This window comes from Ambystoma mexicanum, chromosome 2q, assembly GCF_040938575.1.
Source record: "Ambystoma mexicanum isolate Mex_15411 chromosome 2q, UKY_AmexF1_1, whole genome shotgun sequence".
Lineage (NCBI taxonomy): Eukaryota > Metazoa > Chordata > Amphibia > Caudata > Ambystomatidae > Ambystoma > Ambystoma mexicanum.
In genome coordinates this window covers 115351450-115372787 of record NC_090924.1, presented here as the reverse complement: position 1 = coordinate 115372787, position 21338 = coordinate 115351450, and the positions used below count along the sequence as shown (strand labels likewise).

The 21338-nt window shown below is 45.3% G+C and overlaps 1 protein-coding gene and 1 long non-coding RNA gene across 13 annotated transcripts in view; one reads left to right on the top strand and one right to left on the bottom strand.

The window, feature by feature from the left end:
* Positions 1-21338, bottom strand: part of MAPK8IP3 (mitogen-activated protein kinase 8 interacting protein 3) — an 892115-nt gene that overhangs the window by 428634 nt on the left and 442143 nt on the right. For 6 of the 12 annotated variants that reach the window (XM_069646979.1, XM_069646985.1, XM_069646981.1 and 3 more), the window contains 2 exons: positions 20085-20322; positions 18644-18749 (listed from right to left, as the gene is read on the bottom strand). In XM_069646979.1, coding sequence (XP_069503080.1) covers positions 18644-18749; positions 20085-20322 — 344 coding nt within the window. The remainder of the gene's footprint in view (positions 1-18643; positions 18750-20084; positions 20323-21338) is intronic. The other 6 variants (XM_069646980.1, XM_069646982.1, XM_069646987.1 and 3 more) reach the window with 1 other exon arrangement.
* LOC138569210 (uncharacterized) overlaps positions 1-21338 on the top strand; it is a 136951-nt gene that overhangs the window by 36256 nt on the left and 79357 nt on the right. The gene's annotated exons all lie outside the window — the stretch shown is intronic.

Genomic DNA, 21338 nt, shown 5'->3' with positions numbered 1-21338 from the left:
TAAGCTAGACAAAAGGAACAAATGTCTTTTTAGTCTCTTCTCATAAACCACAAAGGATCTTCCACAAATACTACAACATGTTTCTCAGATTCACAGTTCTTTTCCAGTTCCAGGGTTCTCAGCCCATTTATTTCCAAACTCTCATGTGGGTGCAGGTACCAGACTCGCAGTAGGCTGAAACACTTACAGGATGTCTTTCTTTCTCTTACTGTTGAAACGCTGGTTTTGCTCACAGGCTGTATCTCTTTCTCTTACTGCTGAACCGCTTGGTTTACTCTACCGCAAAGCAGTGGCTCTTTCATAGGCAGTCTCTTTTTGTCTCACACGGTCCCAGACCCTCTTATCCTTGATCACTTTAGGCTCTTGCCTTTCATATGGGTGCGGGTCCCAGACTCGCAGTAATGTCCCTTGATCATTTGGTTCACTTCTCTGCCAAATGTCCCACCTTTTATTTGTTTAGTTGCCAGGGTCCCAGACCCTCTTGTCTTGCACCTAATTTTGACTTTGTAGCTCCTTCCGGACAGCCAGGAGCCGACCGCGTACCTGACCATCTGGTTAGCGTCTTCCAATTGGCGTTGCTCTGGTGCGAGGTTCTGCTGCTATGTGGCTGCTTTCCTCGTTCAGTGGCATCCCGCCACTCACTTCTTCTTCTTGATCTGCATCTTGCTGGCGCCAGCGTTGTTTCCCTCAGCAGGAGCTCCACCAACAACAAGCTGCGTCTCGGGCTGTAGTCTTTGTGGTGTGCAGTTCCCGAGACCTTACGATGCTCGGAGGGGTTTGCAGACTGAGTGATGGTTAGTGCTTCTTCCCCGGACTGCAAACTTGCTTCCGTCCTGCTCCCTGCACGGTGTCCCACAGTTTGCAGGGTTGGCATCTCTGTGGTGCTGCTCTCCAGCTGACAGCTTTGTTTCTCTGGTCACAGATACCCGGAGGGATCCTCCCTGGTCTCTCAGCTGTACTACATTTATAAAGGAGTTCTTCTGGACCAATCAAATTCCCGCAAGAGCTAGACTGCTCTCTTCGGTTTACCGGAGTGATCTTCAACCTCAAAGTCCTCTTTCTCATCTTAGTACATTGTTTCAGATATAATAAGTCAATACTGGTTTCTTCTTTACTCTGCATGAATGAGTTGGTTGGATTGGTTTCACAATAAACCACATCAGCCGCATCAGGGTGGGTGGGAAGGGAATTTAATTCCTGAAAAGGAGTTAAAGGACTTCAGCAGGGTTATGCCGTGTCTCCTGAAGATGATCGCCCCAATCCCATAAGGAGCTACCCTTCTTAGGTGATCCTCCCGCTGTGCACCACCCCCAGGGAGATTATTGTACTGTGGACGTACTGCACTGGCCCACTGGGAAAGGTCACCCCTCAGAGGAGAAGGGACGATATCATCAAATTTGTCAGAATATATAGTAATATTTTAGTTCAGCACCATTGTACTATAGTTGAGTATCAAGTTTCATAGGAAACATGAAAAATGAATTGCTAATAACTTTTGACTCGTATTACGGATTTGGCTGAAAGTTTGCAAACACAATTCTACTTATGTTCCTCCCTAACCCCACCCTCACCCCTCTCCCCTTGACTTGACATTTTGGGAAAGATCAAAGAAATTATTAAGAAAACAAATAAACACAGTTTCGGCATAGCCCCCATTCATTTGCCGATAGAGGAAAAAGCCTGATTTTTTTCTCAAGGGCACAGCCCAAACCACTGGATGCCATTGGACCAGGTACAAAACAACTTGGGCACAAAGCTTTAACTCGATTTCCACAGGGGATCTGGGGTTATTGCGTCCAGCAGTTTTTTCAATATTTAATGGAGAATTATAAGGATATCAACCTATGATGCTCTGCAGCAGAGACGCTTTTAAGAAAGTAAAACGCCACCATTTTTTTGTTCGATGTGAGAGTTATACAAGAATCTTCAGGGTAATATTGGGGGTTATCTGAAAACGAAATGTTGGAAGTTTTGGAGGAGGAAATGTCATCAGGATAGTGGTGGGGTGGCAGAAAGAGTACACCCTGTGAAATTGGGGAGTTGCAAGGGGGGTTTGGGGAGGAAGTTCAGACCTCGAACATGTTTGCATATTCTGGGTTATTTTTCGCATTCAGGTTTTGTTTTGTTGCATATTTGTGGTTATTGTAGTAAACTGCATCGGGAATAAAAAACACATCACATGTGTGATAACCATGAATATTTTCGAAATATTCTGGGTTATTTGTGGTCCATTGCTAAAATAAACAGTTTTGGGACAAAGGGTTTTAAAAAAGAGAGATAAAAACATGAGATTAATTTTAAAAAGAGTGGAATTTTACAGTTACACTGAGGTTTGGGGTAACCTGTCTAGGGGTGCAATATGGTCCTGGCCAGTGAGCAAGAAGGCCATGTTCAATGGCCAAGGCCAAAGGCCCTGGCTAGGGTCGTCCATGATTTGTTTGAATTCGAAATGTCATAGGGAGAAAAACCTGAAAGTTATTTTACCGAAAATAACTTTTGGTTTTGTCTCCCGCAAAGACATGTACAGTGGCCAAGGCCATGTGGCCAACTAGTGGGTCCAAAAGAAACATTCTGGGAGAACATGTAAGTGGACACGGCCAAAGGCCATGGCTAGTGGCCCGGTAGTGTTTTAAAATATACAGTGGGCACTTCTGAAGGCTGTGCTCACGGGCCAGGGCCAAAAGCCCTGGCTAGTGTGCCCGAAATACATGTACAGTGGCCATGAGAATGTGACCACCTAGTGGGTCTAAAAGAAACAGTTTGGGGGAACATGTACAGTGGACACTGCCGAAGGTCATGGCTAGTGCACCTGAAAGACATGTATAGTGGTCACCTCCGAAGTACGTGGCCACCTAGTGGGACCAAAAGAAACATATTGGGGGAACATGTACATTGGGCAATGCCGAAGGCCATGCCTAGTGCTCCTAAAAGACATGTATAGTGGCCACGGCCGAAAGACGTGGCCACCTAGTGGGACCAAAAGAAACATATTGGGGGAACATGTACAGTGGGAACGGCCGAAGGCCATGGCTAGTGGCCCAGTAGCTTTTTAAAATATACAGTGGGAGCCGCCGAAGGCCATGCTCACTGGTCAGGGCCAAAAGCCCTGTCTAGTGTACCCAAAAGACATGCAAGGCCATGGCCACCTAGTGGGTTCAAAAGAAACATACTGGGGGAACATGTACAGTGGATAAGGCCCATAAGTGTTGTTTTTTTCAAATATACAGTGTGCACGGCCGAAGGCCATGCGCACTGGTCAGGGCCGAAGGCCCTGGCTAGTAGGCCCGAATTACATGTATAGTGGGTATCAGGTAAAAGAAATCACGGCAAAAATGCTGTGGTTTGACCTGGTAAAGGTGTACCCCATTATACCATTTAAGGGGAGCAGGGATTGCAGGGGTGTCCCCCGCTCCCCTTAAATGGTATAATGGGTCCAGGGGTTGCGGGGGTGTCCCACGCATCCTTAACATGATTGTGGCGGCAAAACCACAGCATTTTTGCTGTGATATTTTGTATTCACAGCCATTTTTGCCGCGATTTTAAGACATGGAACCGTATAGTGGCCACGGCCGAAGGCTGTGGCCACCTAGTGGGTCCAAAGGAAACATACTGGAGGAACTTGTACAGTGGACACGGCCGAAGGCCAATGGTAGTGGCCTGGAAAAAACTATGATATAACAAAACACTTGAAATTCACTGAAAAAACTTGAAATTGAAGAGGATATGGGAGGTTGTGACCAGCTTTTTTTGGAGCGTTCCCGTTGCAAAGCCCATGAGCATATAAATATTATAAGAGAAGGGATTCAAAATGACATACAAAATGACATTATGGAGGACATAGCGTTATAGGGAACATCAACAGGCACTGAGTTAAACTGGTCATGACTTTTCACATCCGTTGAATTTCAAGGGTTTTGTTGGTTAAAACTGTGCAACTTAACTGCACCTTAACTAAGGTTTTTTCAGTGCATATATGTGTGTGTATGTATATATATATATATAAATATATTGAGAGAGAGATAAAGAGAGAGAGAGTAGGATAATCCATTTGAGCGAAGTCACACATTCAACAACGCCACCTTGTAGCCATCGCTGGAAGTTCACCTCCAGTTCAGAGCCACATCAGCAAGGCATTGTGGGTATACAAATTAGCCCAAATGAACGCTTTTTGCTACAAAAATTGGTCTTTGTCTTAGAGGGCAGTGCTACATAGCTTATCCAACTCAAAACAGACATTTTGCAAGGCTGAAAGACAATTACATACCTGGCTTCACCCTTATTAGGGTTCATTAGTGCAGTATAGTCTTGACAGCCTTGTGTTTGGAGCATTGGGGCATGTATATATGTGTGCCTGACACACTATAGGTTTCCATTTTGGGAACAGAACATATAGACTATTCAATCGTCTATATGAAGAATAAAGAGAGGTGCGGCGGCAGGTCAGAGACTCTGGACTCTATGGTAGATATTCAATCTGAAGAAATATATATATAAGGGAAGTCATTTTTCTTCTCGAGTCACATGGGTGGAAAATAGTGTCATATCAAGCACAGACTCCTGGAAGGAGATGGGTTTCAGATCATGATTTCTGAGGATAGGTTTACCCACCAACACATCAATAATAACATTGAATGAAGACAGAAACGCTTCTAGGTTTTGTCGATAGTTTAACGTGTAATAAAAGACATGTTCTTGCTTATAAAATGTGTCCCAAAGAATCAGTTCCCCAGGTCTCGCGCTGTCTTGTGTACGCAACTCCATGTGGTTGGGAACCGTCTGTATTCCCGGGCAGTTTCAGCTTGTGGCCACAGGTTCGGTAGTATCCTTCTGGTGGAACCAGCCCACGTGTTGGAGCTTCACACTCTGTCTCAGTATGGTCCACAAAGTCTCCCAGAGGTGAGACAGGCAACAGTGTTTTTCAAGTGCTGGGATAGGTGTTGAAGTGCTTCCCTGTCCCCAGGACTTGATCTGTTCACCCCCAAGACAACTGGTAGCTGGATGTTCTCTCTCTAACGCGCTCTTATTGGCTGTGTGCCTATAGGGTACCATAGGCCATCTTCTTGTCTTCACCTTTTCCCTCTTATGCCAACTTCTCTCCTATTACTTGATGTTTCCACTCTCAGTATCTCCTACTCCTGTTCAATTATCCTCAATCTTCACCCTGCTGCCTCAGCTCCTTCTGTCCCAATAGCTCTTGCCACCTCTCCAGGGCCTCTGGCTCACTCAACCTTTTTTGCACCTCCACCTCCTTTTGCAAATTCAGGTCTCTCCACACCTATTCCTGCGCCTTCACTTCTGCCTTTAACTCCTCCGGCCTCATCTTCCCATTCCTTAACTTCTCTTTCCCTCCTCCACCTTCAACTTTTTCAGATGTTTCCATTCCTCTTCCTGCTCCTTCGCTTCTTTTCTTCTCATCCACTTCCTTCACCTTCAGATGTTTACACACCTCTTTCTGTGCCTGCGCCTCTCTACACCTCCTCCTCCAGCACATGCACCTCTATTTGTACCTCTTCGTCCTCCTGAAACAACTGCTCTCTCTATCTTTACCACTCTGCTACTCCAAACATCCACACTGAAGTTACCCGCTCTATACTTATGTAGGGGGTCCAGAACCCTACCCTGGGACCTGGCCTGCTGCTATGGGTTGCAACTTGGGCCAGTTATGATGGCAGGCCTGGGATTGGTGGGCTGGTGAGGCTGCAGATGCTTCCCCTATGTTTATTACTGTTTGCTTCACCCTACGGACTGAGACTGCCAATTTGAATCAATTCTCCCTGCACATGTGCGGTGTGGTGCATTTGCAGAAGTATACCTCACAGCCACTTGTACACTAATCTGTGTGGTTGGACACTGTCCATATTCCAAGGCAGTTTCTGCCTGAGGCCACAGACTTGGTAGTGTCCTTAGGTTGGAACCAGCACTCTTGACAGAGCTCCCAGCTTTGTCTCATCAGGTTAAAATGTGTAACACTGAGACACACTCTGGGCAAGGCGATGCACTAGAAGGAGCAGTTCTTCCAGATCAACAGCAGACCAGGTGGAGCAAACTGACAGGCCGAGGTACGGAACCAATGTACAGAGAAATCTTGGACACCCCAGCAAGAGATTGTGACCTCCGAAGGGTCTTAGAGGTTTGGCAAGGTAGCCCAGCTAGAGAGAAGGGACGCACCTCTTTTGTGTTTCAACAACTCCAGCCACCCTGCCGGGTGACCGGCAGAGTTGGGGAGGTGCAGCAGCAGTTGTGGTATCAGTCTTGACTTCAGGATCAAAGCCGCGAAAGACGAAAATGAATTAACACACCAGTGAGTTGATGAAAGCAATGAAAGCCCATTCTGTGTTAAATGGAACTTGACGCCAACAGTATCCGATGAATGTAGGTTGCGTGTGTGCCGATAAGACGCGAGAGAAAGCAAAGCATCGTAAATAACTGTAAATTAAAGAAGCAAAGTAATAGAGTGGACCGGCGAAAGAAGATTGCCCATTCAAAAGTCTCTGTGGAATGTCTGATGCCGTACAAGCAGCGGATAGAGAAAGAAACTGAGATGCAAGATTTCAACTGTTAGGTTTGATCCCGGCAGATGGAAACTTGGATGTAAGAGATATCTTTGAACTTTGAAATAAGTACTGTGCTCAAAACTACATTTACCAAGAGACCTTGGTGTAGGAGAGGAAAAGTGGCGTTTGAAAAAAGAAGGTCGAAGTGGTCATGCTGAGGTAAGAGCAAACGCCTTGCAGTTTCGAAAGTCTTCAACAGAAGAAGGAAAGTGAAGGGAGGCTTGAGCCCGACATGGGAAGCCTATGTAGGTGTGATTGTAGCCTGGGGAAGGGAACCCCCAAGGGAACTCCACAAATTGCGATTGAAAGGTTTGAGACTGGCGGAGGGAAACCAGTACTGAACTGTGGTAACCAGAAGGAAACAAACTTTCGTTGAACTGTATTACAAGCTAAAAGGTGACTTGGGCGGGAGTGAGAGAAGGTCCAGCAGATAAACTAGTGACTTTTCTTGGAAGGCCAAGTCGGCCCTTGTCCACGAAACAAACTGCATCCTTGTGTCCAAAGCCAGAGTGTGTCTTAAACGGATGGTCTAGTAAACATTTTTATTTAAAAAATAGATAGGCCACATAAAAAAAAAAAATACTAGCATCCTCCGTTTTAAAACTTCCTATGTAAAATTTTGAGCTATTCAAGCTCAAAATTCGAAAAAGCAAGCACAGATGCGCAGCCATTTTGTGAAATGGAGACCCTCCTGTGCTGGCTTTTGCTTTTGCGGCACTAATGAAGGAAAAGCCAGCCAGCTGTAGTAAACAAAGTCTACTGCTGGGTGGCTTTCCCTTCATTAGTGCCGGGACTCCGAGAACGCGGACCGGAGACCAGAGCAGGAAAGCTGCAGCTGAATCTCTGTAAGTGCTATTTAGTTTTTTTACAAAAAATAAGCACTAGCTGCGGTTTTTTTCTAAGTTTTCCGGGCTGGAGGAGCCCGGAAAACTTAGAAATAAAACCACAGCTTTAAAAACGTTGTATTTATGTTTGCGGTCGCTTTTGAAGCGACCGCAAACATAAATACAATGTTATTGGGTTGGAAAACGCTGCGGTTTTTCTTTCCAAGTTTCTCAGGCTCCTCCGAGGAAACATTCAAACTATTAATATTATGCAGAATAGTGCTTGGTTTTGTGGAGTTATTTCTTATAAGTGCCACACACCAACCTTAATTTCAGTAACTACGGTAATGGGCAGCGTGTTCAGAAGAACAAGTTACTTACCAACGGGTAACGTTCTGTCGATTGGATGTTCCTCCAACGTATTCCACATCTTTGACATGTAATGTCCACAGCTGTGCTACTTTGGACATTTTTCGGCAGAGGGCGTCCTGTGTCTATGGCATCGGGTCGATGTCCCTCGAAGGCCTCAGTCGAGGGCGACGTTACCAGATGTTATAAATAGGACGCACCACGCCCGTAGCCTCAGTTTATGTTTTTTCCGCCGTAACGTGTGAGCTGCACGTACACAATGCATGCTTGACTGCACATAGCCTTGAGGGAGCGCAAGCTGCAATAGCATAGGAAATTCTTCAGAGAGGCAGGCCAGGAGGGCGATGTGGAATACGTTGGAGGAACATCCAATCGAAAGAACGTTACCAGTTGGTAAGTAACTTGTTCTTCGAATGGATTGTGTCCTCCAACGTATTCCACATCTTTGATAGACTCCCAAAGCAGTACCAGCAAATGGAGGATGGATAAGAATTTAGAATACCCAATCAGATGGCAGAATAAAGGACCGCTTTATCAAAGGCTATATCTTGACCATGGAGCATATCCAGGGAGTAATGTTTGACAAAGGTGTGGTTAGAAGCCCAGGTAGCTGCGTCACAAATATTCCTAAAAGGAACTTCCCGCTGCAGGGAAGTGGAAGTAGCCACTCCCCTAGTGGAGTGAGCCTGCAAATCCTCAGGAGGGTCCTTGCCCGCCAATCTGTAACATTCAGTAATGGTGAGGATAATCCCCCTGGACAAGGTCTGTTTGGTAACAGCCTGGCCCAATCAGTGTCCAGCGTACCCCACAAAGAGTTGGTCATCCACTCTGACCCTGGACATGCTAGAAATATAAAAGCTCAGAGCTCTCCTAGTGTCCAGCCTATGGAGTCGCTCCTCTTCCTTACCAGGATGAGGAGGAGGATAGAAAGCAGGAAGTACCACTTTCTGGCTTAAATGAAATTCAGACACTAGCTTATGTAGAAAGGATGGACGTACCCTCAGTACAACCCTATCCTTGTGGAACACAGTAAAGAGTGGCTTAGATGAAAGTGCCTGCAATTCACTCACTCTGCGAGCGGATGTAACCGCAACCAAAAAAACTGTCTTGAAAGACAACAGTCTCAAAGGACAAGAATACAAGGGTTCAAACAGAGCACCTATCAGGAATTTCAAGACCAAAATTCAAATCCCAAACCAGCACCTGAAACTGGGACGGTGGGAACACATTGGTGAGCCCTTTAAGAAATTGGGAAATCAAAGGAATCTTAAAATAAGAACATTCTTCAGACGAGCGCTTGAAGAAAGACAGAGCCGCCAGGTAACCTTTAATAGTACCTATTTGAAGACAGCAACACCTCCATCACGTCATCCGGGAGGTCCCAATCCTTATATCTCAACTTTCAGAAACCAAGCGTGAAGGTTGAGTCTCTTGACCTCTGGATGGAGAACCCGACCCCCCCTAGCGCATGGGAATATCCTCTCGCTACGGAAGACAGTGTGGAGGACAGATGGACAGCTCTAGAATGTCCGGGTACCACGCTCTCCTGGCCCAATTCGGAGCAATGAGGATCAAGTGGGATACGAACCTCCGCAAACTCCTTGGCACCTGAGGAATGACAGGGACCGGATGAACGCATACACAAGTGGCTCCTCTCTGAGGAAATTCCCTTGAGCAGATTCTCTCGCACTTCCGGTTGGCACTGGTCGCGAACAGATCCACTTGTGGGGTTCCCCAAAGGGCAAAGCTCTCCAGAAGGACTTCCTGAGTCAACTCCCACTCGTGAAAGATCGTGCTCTGCCTGCTCAGAGCGTCTGTTGCCGCATTCTCCTCTCGGGCCAGATGAACTGCATAGAGTGAAATTCCTTGCTGGATTGCCCAGAATCAGAGCTGCATTGACTCTCTGCACAACAGGAGTGACCTTACCCCCCATCCCTCCTTTGTTGTTGAGGTAATGCATGGCCACTGTGTAGTCCGTCAGGGTCTGGACACACTTCCCCGCACAGACAGCAGTAAAGCCTTCAGGGCCAGCCTAATGGCTCTCAGCTTCAACAGGTTGATGTGGAGTTTGGACTCCGACGGAGACAAACGACCGCTGGTGGTCAGATCATCGGCATGAGCTCCCCATCCTGTGAGGGAAGCGCCCGTCACAACCGTCACCTCCGGCCAAGGTTGCCAAAATGGCTCCCCCCTTCATCAGATTCCCTTCATGGCCTACCACAGAAGATCCTGTGAGACCGAGAGTGGAACAAGAACGGGATCTGACATCTTGCCTGAGAATTGGGACCACTGCATCTTGAGGGCCCATTGCAAGGTTCTCATCCGCAGGCCTCTGGCACCAGAAAAATGCAGGATGCCATGAGGCAGAGCAACCTTAAGAATACGAAAGCCGGAAGACTCTGGGCATGTTGAAATTTGTCCACCGTCTGTACAATGTGATGAGCCCTCACCTTGGGAGGTGAACACTTCCCCAAGGACGTGTCCAACACAGCCTTGATGTACTGGAGCTGTTGATAAGGTGTCAGATGTGACTTCTTGAAATTGATGGAGAAGCCCAGCTTGTGGAGAGAGCGGCAGGTGAGACTGAGATGATCCATAGCTTGCTCCAGCTAGGGTTAGACGTGAATCCACCCCCACCTGAGATACTCTGCCACCACCACCATTAGCTTGGTGAAAACCCTTGGGCGGAGTTCAATCCGAATGGCAGGACCCGAAACTGAACTGCGAGCTGCCATCCGCAAACCTCAGGTACTTCCTGTGATTTGGATGCATCGGCACATGAAAGTAAGCATCCTGTAGGTCCAGAGACACCAACCAATCTTGAAGTCGAAGGGCCTGAAGGACCCGAGAAAGAGTAATCATCTTGAATGTGTCCTTCCGGAGGAACTTGTTCAACCAACACAAGTTCAAGATGGGTCTCAGTCCCCTGTCTTTCTTTGGAATCAAAAAATATGGGGAATACCATCCATTGTTCCTCTCCGCTAGTTCTATAGCGCCTTTCTCCAGCAGGGTTTAAGATTTCCTGCACAAGGAACGGATCTGGAATCTTCAAAGAGAGACCCCCCGGTGGATTGTCGTGAGGCCGTTTTAGGAAGGTCAGGCCGGGTGGTGGACTATTGTCTCCTGAACCCACGCATCCGAAGTAAAGCTCGCCATTCTTCTAGATGCTGAGACAGTCTGCCCCCAGTCAGTGAACAATGGAACATGGCCTCATAGTTGTTTTAGAGCGGCTGTGGCAGCGCCTGAAGGCAAAGAGGCTGCTGCTTGAGCAGCTTTGACACCTCTATTTCCCCGACCACCAAGGGTACTTCTACGTTGACCCCTTTGATTGCCGTCTCCTCTCGTCCTACCAAAAGAGGAGTAGTAACTAAAGGAACCTCCCCTCCACTGTTGTACCTAGGACGAAAAGGTGGAGATTGACGCACTGCTGCACTCAAAGACTTAGCAGCAGCTTTGGAGGTCTGCAACCTCTCAAGGCTCCTGTCAGCCTTGCTGCCAAACAAATGAGCCATCAAAGTGCATGTTCAGAAGGGCCTGTACATCTGGAGCAAAACCCGACTTCTGCAACCACGCAAACCTGAATATAACGGTGCTCGCAGCCATGGACCGGCTAATACTCGTGGCCGTGTCCAACCCAGACTAAAGGGATTCACACACGACATCCTGCACGAGAGCAAGGAACCCATCCCTTTCTTCCCCCTCGGGAATATGCTAAGCCGCTAGAGAGACGCAATTCCACAGTGTGTGAAAATCTTGCCATGGCACAAGTGGAGTTGGCTGTCTTGAGTGCCATACTCCCTGCAGAAAACACCTTGTGTGCCCAACCATCAAAGCGTTTGTCGTCCCTATTAGGAGGGATGGTAGGGTACGTTGCCTCCCTTGAGGTGGCCGTAGCCGCCTGAACCACCAAACTCTCGGGAGTGGGGTGAGTGGATAAGTAGCTGGGGTCGCTACTGGAAGGGCGGTATTTTTTAGTTAACGTTTTGTTAACCGCCGGAAGAGGCTCCGGGGTCTGCCAAGCAGCCGCCACCCTTTTTTGCAAAGTCAAATGAAAAGGCAACACCGGGTCAGTGGACGGACCTTGACCCAAAATATAAGTCATCTTGAACAAATGCATCCGGAGGACTAGACCAACCAAGATATTCAATAACTCTAGCCATCAGTATCCTATAAGAGGACTCAGCATGAGCCCCAGGCTCAGGCCTGCCAAACTCCACCTCAGGAGATGTGTCCAAGCCACTGGCCTCATGGAGTGATGGGCGCAACTCTTCCAACTGACTGTCCCCAGAAAAGACAGGCGCCACATCAGGCTCAACAGGGTCAAATTCCAAATCCGACCTCTCCTCATCCTCATAGATATCATCCAGAGGAAGGAAGAACTCCTGCCTAGGGACATAAGTGGGTCTGGATTCCGTAACAGGCTTCAGAGATATGGATTTAGCCTTCCTTGGAGGATACACAGTACTAGGGACCTGCATCAGCAAATTCCGGCCAAAAGGCCCCAAAGGCGTCGAGGGCGCCGATGGCATCGACGTCGACAACGGCACCGAGAGCTGGTGTGAAGGCACAACTTCGACATCCGTATCCGACGGATACAGCGCCGATGGCGCGGACGGAACTGTGCCCTGGGATTGAAAAATTGCCAGCATCTGCTCCCTGAAGGCCTCCCATTCCTCCGGAGTCGAGGACTTAGTGGGACAAGCCACTTTTCTAGTGGCGCCATCATCCGACGGGGAAGGTGACCGGTGACGCTGCTTCCGGGAGTGCCAAGATGAGGAGGACAAGTGGCGGGACCCACTCCGGGATCGAGATCCCCAGGACTCCTTCCGACGAGGAGAATCACTCCTCGAATCGTCGGTGGACATTCCTTTCGCAGATTTTTGGGACTTACTGGGTTTTGTACCCCAACCTACCTGCAACTTCCCCTTACGCTCCCGCAAGGCCTTAGCAGTCAGCGACTTGCATTTTGAACAGTTGACAGTGTCATGACTCTTGCCCAGACACCACAAACAAATGCGGAGCGGGTCCGTAATTGACATCTTAGACTTACAGTCCTGGCAAGTCTTAAAGCCAGACCGCGGAGTCAGAGGGGTAGAAGAAGAAGACATATTCATGAAGAATACACGAGGCGCAACAAGTTCTCGAAGCAAATACGTTTGTGGAAGAAGCGGAACAGAAAGACGGAGGCCTTCGAGGGACATCGACCCGACGCCACAGACGCAGGACGTCTTCTGCCGAAAAATGTCCAAAATAGCACAGCTGTGGACATTACATATCAAAGATTTGTAATACGTTGGAGGACACAATCCATTCGAAGTGTTCCTTCTATCCGAAGGAGGGACAGGACAATATTTATTTCTGTCTTTATTTCTAGATTTAAACAAGAACAGATGTGATCTAAGTTGGTATTCACTATGTGTACTATTCACAGTGGGTCTAATTTTTCAAGGAGCAAGCAATAATGCTGTGCATTACTGACCTTATGTTTTCTTTTTTGTTCTCTTTTTATAATGCTCTTCTGTCAATTAGGATACTTCAAAGGGTAAGTATGCAATATGTTAGGGCATTCTCCTACAAAAGAATATAATTTAATCCATTAGCCTTGCATCCAGTTGCTATTTAGCTTATTACTTGTTGCTACGTGTTATCTTCTGTCTCCAACGTTAAGCGGGCCAACATTTCTAATTGCCATGAAGATGTTAAAAAACCCAGTGTCGCTGAAGAACGACGACACTCAACACGCAGACCTATTTCATTGTGCAGCGTGTCATTAATTACGAAGCAATCGCAAGCCTGTCTCGCTGTGCCGGACTTAATTCTGAGTGGGCTAATTTCTTACCTGCTACGCACGTGGAACGACATCTCTTCTCACTGTTCCCCTGCTGTCAAGAACCACGATCGTGGATGGGCGAAAAGTTTCTCTATTTATGTTGCCTTGACGCACTGTGTCAGTGTGCGCTACGTCATGATGACACGTGTCGAGCTACGTGACCACAACACGACGGCTTGACATTTTGATTTTTTATATAGTGTCACCATCTTGGATCAGTGTAAATCAATGGTATACATGTGGGTCACAACTCATTTATTGTGGGTATATAAGTCAGAGTTATTCTACATGAAACCCTCTTAATAAATGATTGTACACAAAAATAATGTTCCAAAATGTATTAAAAAACACTTGGACAGTTTTTTTTTAAATAATGTTGCACAACGTTGAGTATTGTATCCCATATGGCACTCAAAGATGGATTTTTTCAAAATGGGTCCCAATGGTCATTCCTACATGAAAAACAGTAGATAGGCACAAGCGATGCTAAGACATATTCAATTCGGGTAAATATCTACAGGGCTGTACTATATAAAGAGTCCTCACTAAATGTATTTAAACCATGCTGGACAGTATATCTGTAAATCCAATGTTGTTCTGCTTTCCTCAACATCAGATCGTGGTCTCCCTCTCGACTAGGGGCTGCAATAGTTTGTATTAAAAACCAAAATATGTCTGATGGTTTGTGGTTTTGCTTAGAAAAATGTGCGACCAAAGGTTTCTTGTCTACTTTGTTTTTTACGCATGACCGATGTTCACATATTCTTTGCCTCACTTGTTTTTTAGTTTTTCTGTTGTAGAGTAGTTTACAAGGGCAATTAATGCCATACATAACAGATTGTGTGAGGCAGTTAGTGAAGGTTTTAAGAACTTGAGTTTGTCCCTTTAGCTCTACAGTAATGTCCCAGTGATGTGTCATCAGATGGATATGTCCCTGTTGGTTTCAACTATTCCTCAGACGTTGACTTTTTTGTATCTATCCGACATTGAACATCTTGTGAGTGGGTGAGTTTAGGATTACAAATCCATAGTCATCGTGTGTGCATTCTTCAGAAACATTCAACATTTTCAGACCCAGTTCTCAACACCAAGGACATCAATGCCAACAACGTTTTAAGCATATGAAACAACTTAATATTTTGGTCCAAGAATTGAGCATTAACCAAGGAGTTTGTTGAAAACCCAATTATGTCTAGATCAACTGGCATGAATGTTGGAGGCTACGATTTGGCGTTGATGAACAGTTTGACGAAGAAGTGGATAGCAATGGGGCTGTCATCAAGCAAGAACATAGATATTTGTTTTTTTATGCTAATCTTCTATACAAACATTTTGCTCAATCATGTTAGGTGCACTTCTATTGGATCTGTGTACAAACAGCAGAATCACAGGATGTTCTTGCAAAAAATGATTATGGGTAATCAACATCTATCAAATGCATCAGGCTACACACCGAAAGTACTTTTGAATGGCAAATTAGGTTTACAATTTCCTTTTTTGTTGGTCTGTTGCCATATTTAACAAGTCTCCTGCCAAATGTTACTTTGTATAGGCAATATGTGAAGAACGATTGTGAATGTTTTTAACAACTACCTTAGGGATGTGCCAAAGGCCTCGAGATGGAAAAAGATCTACATGATTTTTGCTTACTCTGCTTAATAAATTGTTGATGCAGACAGCTAGACATTTGACTGATAAGTTCCTAATGTCAGACACATTGTCAGAACAGCAGAAGATCAGTATTATCATCCATGTGCTAATGAAGAACTCCAGAGGCCTAATCCATTTATAAAGGGATACAGAAGGAAGAAAGACATTATCGACGCCACCATGCAGGAGTTGTTATACGATTGAGACGGTACAGTGAGAATGACACGAGTAAGAGGGTTGTTTTTAAACTATAACTCATCATTTATGTGGAGGAACAGTAAATGGCTTTTAACTTAGTACTATAACATCAATGGAGCATCCAAGAAAGCCAGACATGCCTGGAGGAAGCTGGATCTGTGAATGCCACATATAGAAATTAAACGTGCAGGACGTGTGTATTTTCTTTAAAATAGTGCCTTTCATAGAACACCTTTAGCAGTTTGGTGAATTTTTGAATCATCAAGGCATCAGGGTTGGGTATGAAGGAGTGGAATAGCAGGGAAGAGGTCTTAATGGGGTTTGTGTAAATCACAGCAATGGGAAGGTTGCACGCAAGGGCTAGAGACAGCAGCAGTCACTGGGGTTTTGCAGCTTGCGTTTTGACACATACTACATGCAGCAGGGCCATAGAGAGAGGACTGACAAAATGGCAGGCATTGCAGGCTCTTGATCTGAATGCCTCAGAATGAAAACGGGAAGTTTCACTTAACCCTTGAACTAGATAGAGAAGGATGGCAAGACGCTGCATCCACACAGTAGTACCTGGAGCATTTACTATGGGCTATCATCGTAGTCTGAGAATACTGGGGATATGATATGTTATGGCATTTATAACGCACCTATCCACAAGTGTTTCAAGGCGCGACAAGGCAATGGAAGGGAAACAGAGGGAGGACAAAAAAACAACAATCTTACTAGGCCTCGTCACATTCAGATCGCTCAAGTGCAAGGGAATAGGGAGGGGAGAAGTGCCGGGGGAGGTGAGTGAGAAATGCTGAAAGAGTCCGGGAGATCCTCTGGTCGGGAGGAAACCACAAGATGCTGTTGGCAAGAAGACCAAGGAAGCTGAAAGTCACAGAGAGAGGGGAATGAAAACCTCAGGAGAAAGAGCGAGTCGATAGCGGTGGCATGACCCTGGAGAGGTGGACTGTTCAGTCGGGTAACAACGCAGAGACCACTGGAGCACAGGAGCCACAGAGCTGCAGAGAAGAAACAGAAGGAGACAGGGCGAGAACCAACGCTATCCCGACCAAAAAGGAAGTCCCTATCCTGAAAACAGGCTCGGTGACACCAACCCGTAGAAAACAAGGTAACGAGAACGGCAGGAGACCCGGGAGGGAAGACAGTGATAAAGAGCACACTCAGCCTACTCGTCCTAGTGAGTGGCCCGAAACTAAGAAGAGTGAGAAACACTCTGTGACTCATCCTATTCATCCCAGTTAAAGGACCAGAACTAAGAAGAGTGAGAAACACTCTGGGACTCAGCCTATTCATCCCAGTCAATGCCACAAACCCAAGAAGAGTGAGAAACAGTATGAAACTTCTCTTACTCGTCTCAGTAATAATAATTGAACAGGAGAATAAGAATAACTATTGGGTCTAAAATAAAGCTTTCAATGAGAAAGACCTAGTAACAGAGGAGGAATACAATGTTAAATACCTTATTCATTTAAAGAACTACAGAAACACAAAAGATAATAACCAGAGAAAGAGGAATTCGTTATCCCTAGTAATCTCAGAGAAAAAGCCACTTTCAGAGACACTTAAGAAAGACATTGTACAAGAATATCCAAACCCTGTAACATTGAGGAGGAGAAGCCAACAAACAGAATGGATAGGGGAGCCAAAGACTTTGAAAAGTCCCTTGGAAGAACTAAATAAGTTAATCCAAGTGATAGCTAAAATGTATCTCAAACTTGTCGACTAAGTCTGAGGAGGCCTATCCAGGAGAAGGGAGTCATTCTCCTGGTCTTTTGTTATTTTGTATTAGTGGTAGGGACGGAGCAGCTTAACTTTGGTCAAAGGACAGACTGTTTACTTTGGACTTCACCACAGACGACGAGCACCTTAATTAGTTTGGTTAAGCAGGGAAAACCAGAGGTTAGGGATAGAAAGGCCTTTTTACTTATTATTTAATAAAAGAAAGTGGAGAACGCCAAAACTCAGTCTGTCGCCTTTTTCTGACCCACCATTTAACACACAATTGGCTTAAAGCCAGACTTGAGCAATATAAGTTCCTGGGGAACCAAAAAACCTCACGGAAAATATAAAAATACAGTGCATTTATAAAGCGCTTTGTTAGATTCGTCCCACTTCTAGGCATTGTAAAAATGAGTGCTATTATATAGCCCAATTAAATTGTACTCCTTTTTCCTATCTCAGAAGAATAAAGAGTTGATTCAGCCCTGCTAGGATTTAAACCCACACCCTGCAGATCGAACACAGATGACTGTCACTGAGAGACTGAACCCATTTTTCTAATCGATCAATCACCACCATAAGAAAGTGCATCAAATGCACATGGGACTCAATAGGAGGAGTCCTGCTATACCAAAGAGTTATTTCACTCTGATTAGCGTTGCTCACGCACACTTGCATTCCAGTTGTGATTTGCGTCACATTATATTATGGGTTCACCTGCTAAGAAACTCTATTTGGGCCAACTTCTATTGCCATTATGGGGTGGTGGACACTCTAGAGTATCTTGACTTGAAATGTCTTGCATTATACCAACATTCACCTCCATTGAGCTGACTCATCATTGTGTACCAATAAAATGAGACTCACACAATGATGCACCCAAACAGAAGCATATGACCTCTCAAGCATTGGTGAAGACTTGCCATTCCCTGCACCTACACTAAGAAAGAACCCCATGAACTCTCACAAGACCTAAATCTAACCATAGAGTGACCTGCACTGGGGTAAGCTCAACCTGTGCTGAAACTTGACTTGAGACCGCTCAACCGCTACAGCACCCCGAGTGGCGTCTATCACAATATACAACATTGTCAGTGGCTCCGCCCTAACTTCTAATGATCTTCTGTAGTACTGCCCCATCCTCTACCACAGTACATTCACAGTATCTACAATAGAACTGTATCATCCTCTTTAACATCTCAATTTTGATCTAATGCACTTCAGCTGTTGCTAGACAACCTTTGTTTTTTTTTTAAGGAACACTGACACACACTTGCAAGGAATACAGTGGTGCAAAATCAATTGAAGTGCAGAAAAACAATAGCGCATGACAGTATTTTTCCTGCAAAAACAATTAAGGAGCCCCATGTATAAATAATATTGTAGTGCACCCATTAAACCACAATGTCCGCCCCCAAATACACATACAATAGGGAAGAGCAAGCATAGGTGCCTGGCACCCACTACTAAAGTACAAAGAACATGGGAGCACCTACCTGTTACCGGTACGGTCCAGCCGGGGGTCCTGGCACATGTCAAGCTCAGGCGTGGAATCAATAATGTCTTGGACGTCAGACCACTCATCACTGCTGCCCATACCTGCTAGAAGACATCTGAGGTGAAATATGCTTAAGAGAAATAGGATGAACAGTGCCTATCCCCAGAGGAGGACAGGAGTCAATTGCTGAAGCTCAGAGGCTCTGTGGAAACACATCTGCAACTGGGGCATGGAATCAGAGTTAACATGTAGCGCAATTATGGGATCTCTTTGGGGATACTATGCAAGCTACCTATTGTAAAAGTAACCTCCATATGAAAACACTCCATATAGTCAACAGAAGAGGCAAAATAATGGATCACTATGCAATATTATTGAGCTTACCAGAAAAAACAGTAGATCCCGTTATGGCTGGACAGGTGAACAAACTATGGGGCTGAAAGTTCAGCTAAGAGGAGAACCATGTGCTCAATAGTCATGTTACTCTATCATTGACTCAATAGCAGTCACCTTCTGCAAGAACTAGGGATTTAAAATGTCCCCAGAAAGTACACAAGAATAACACATATGCTGTATGATCAGTCAACAATCTTTGTCCTGCTAAAAGTGTGAGTCCGCTGGCTCATACTATGGGACGTCCATGGCCCAAACATGCATGAGTGATCTCAGGATCAACAGTTTATCCGCAGAGAGGATCAAAGGTTAGCAATGCATCTACTGGTGGACCACAAGACAATGAGCTCAACTGGCCACCCAATAGGAAGGACATAGAGTCAACTGCTCTCTAACTTTCTATACACTGGAAGGAACATGGGGCTAATGGTCCATATACATCAAGGAGGATAGGGTCATGAACAGTCTATCCACTGCAAAGCCCAATAGATGAACCGTTGATGATGGGGTCAACAGCCTATCTGCAGGACAACATTAGATCAATAGCATACTTTTTACAAACATATTTGGATAAAGGTCCATAGACTGTAATTGGGCAGATGCCAGGAGAATGGCATGGCAAGACGCAATTGGGTCTATAGAGAGAAAAAGGTGTGAGTAATTGTATATATAAAAACAGTCGAATGACTTGGAGACTAAAGAGGTTACCAGCAAGCACCAGAGAGGAAACAACCTTCTTACGTGAGAAATATTATAATATAATATTGAACATCTACAAAATTGAGTATCGAAGGTCTAGTCTCTGGTAGGTCTAGTCTCTGGTAATCTGCCCTTGTTACTCCAAACACTGTGATCCAGCAAGCCACAGTTACTAGACAAAAAGAACTGAAGTCCTAAAAATAGAAGAAGATGACAGCAGTAATAACATCTTCTGGAGCCAACACTACCTCCCTCCTCTCCTTCGTATGTTGCTTCCTTAGTTGGCACAGACGACTGTTCCTCTCGACAGCTGCGCTGCCACCTCTCACAGTCAAACATTCTCTCACCTATGCTGACGTTTCTCATCTCCTGCGTGACCTGGACCTCCATGTTGCGACTATGGCGCTTTTCCCGGGCCCGCTTTTTGTTTTTTGCTGCCACCCCATAGTCCGACATAGGCTGCAAGCTCTCATTCAGAGGTGTGACGGCTGCGGAAGGGACGGAAGAGGTTGGCGTGTTGGACTTGGTGCCAGTGGTGCTCGGCGTTGCTGCTGCAGAGGACTGACCGGACTCAGACATCTCGTCCTGTTGGGCATTAGAACACAAATAAGGGAAAGAAATAGAAGTAACTCAACCGCTAAACAGATATTGTTTCCTCTGGAACATGCATTCACATGCCCTTTCAAGCTCACACGAACCACGTGCTTTATTGTGAACATTCATTTTTTTAGGAGTGGGAGGAAGTCGATTTACTGTTTTCTGATGACTTTGGCAAAGATATTTAAGAAATGTGATCTATATATCAGATAGTCAGAAGGAGATCTTAAAGAATGCTCGCATATAGGCAGTTGTAGAGACTCAAATTGCTAAGGCTGTAAGCATGCAATTACCAAAAGTTTTTTCCCTACATTGGTATATGCTGGGAGCTATCCCTGCATCACCTGTGCTGTTCTAAAATCTCAAAACTCAAAAATGGATTGACTGCTAAGGGAAATCTACACCTTTCACCTAATGCATTCATCTTGTCAGGAAGGTGTGGTGTAGTATGAAGTTCTACAGTGTGGCCAGATGTTCTGGCGACAGCAAATGAGAAGTAAGAAAGCGTCAAAACATGAAGCAAGCCAATCAACGGAGCATTCTTCTTTGTTGAAGTATGCAGTGAGAACATTGAACACAGGGCTTCGTATAATATCAAGAAGAGAAAAGATGCAAAGCTTTAAAATGGAAATACACATTTTCTTTCCATGGCATTCAAAAAGGGTACGCCCCGCAAGTTTTTTGGTCAAAAAATATTTTTCAAGATTTAAATTACATGGAATATATTGGAAAAAACAGGCTATCATTTCATCTGAATGCTGGAAGTCTGTTTTCCACTTAATAGTATGGACTCGGATTGAAACTCCTGAGGTCACAGAATACCAGCATTGGGAAGAACACATACCCCCAACACTCCAGCTCAGTGGTATGCATGGTGTATAGGAATGTAATTTCCCTCTGACTGTGTCAACCCACATTATAAAGAGAAACACACCCTTTAAAACTGTGTCCAAAATTCTTTCATTTCTTGAGTTTTAGTTTTGACTAAAACATATGTGTTATTA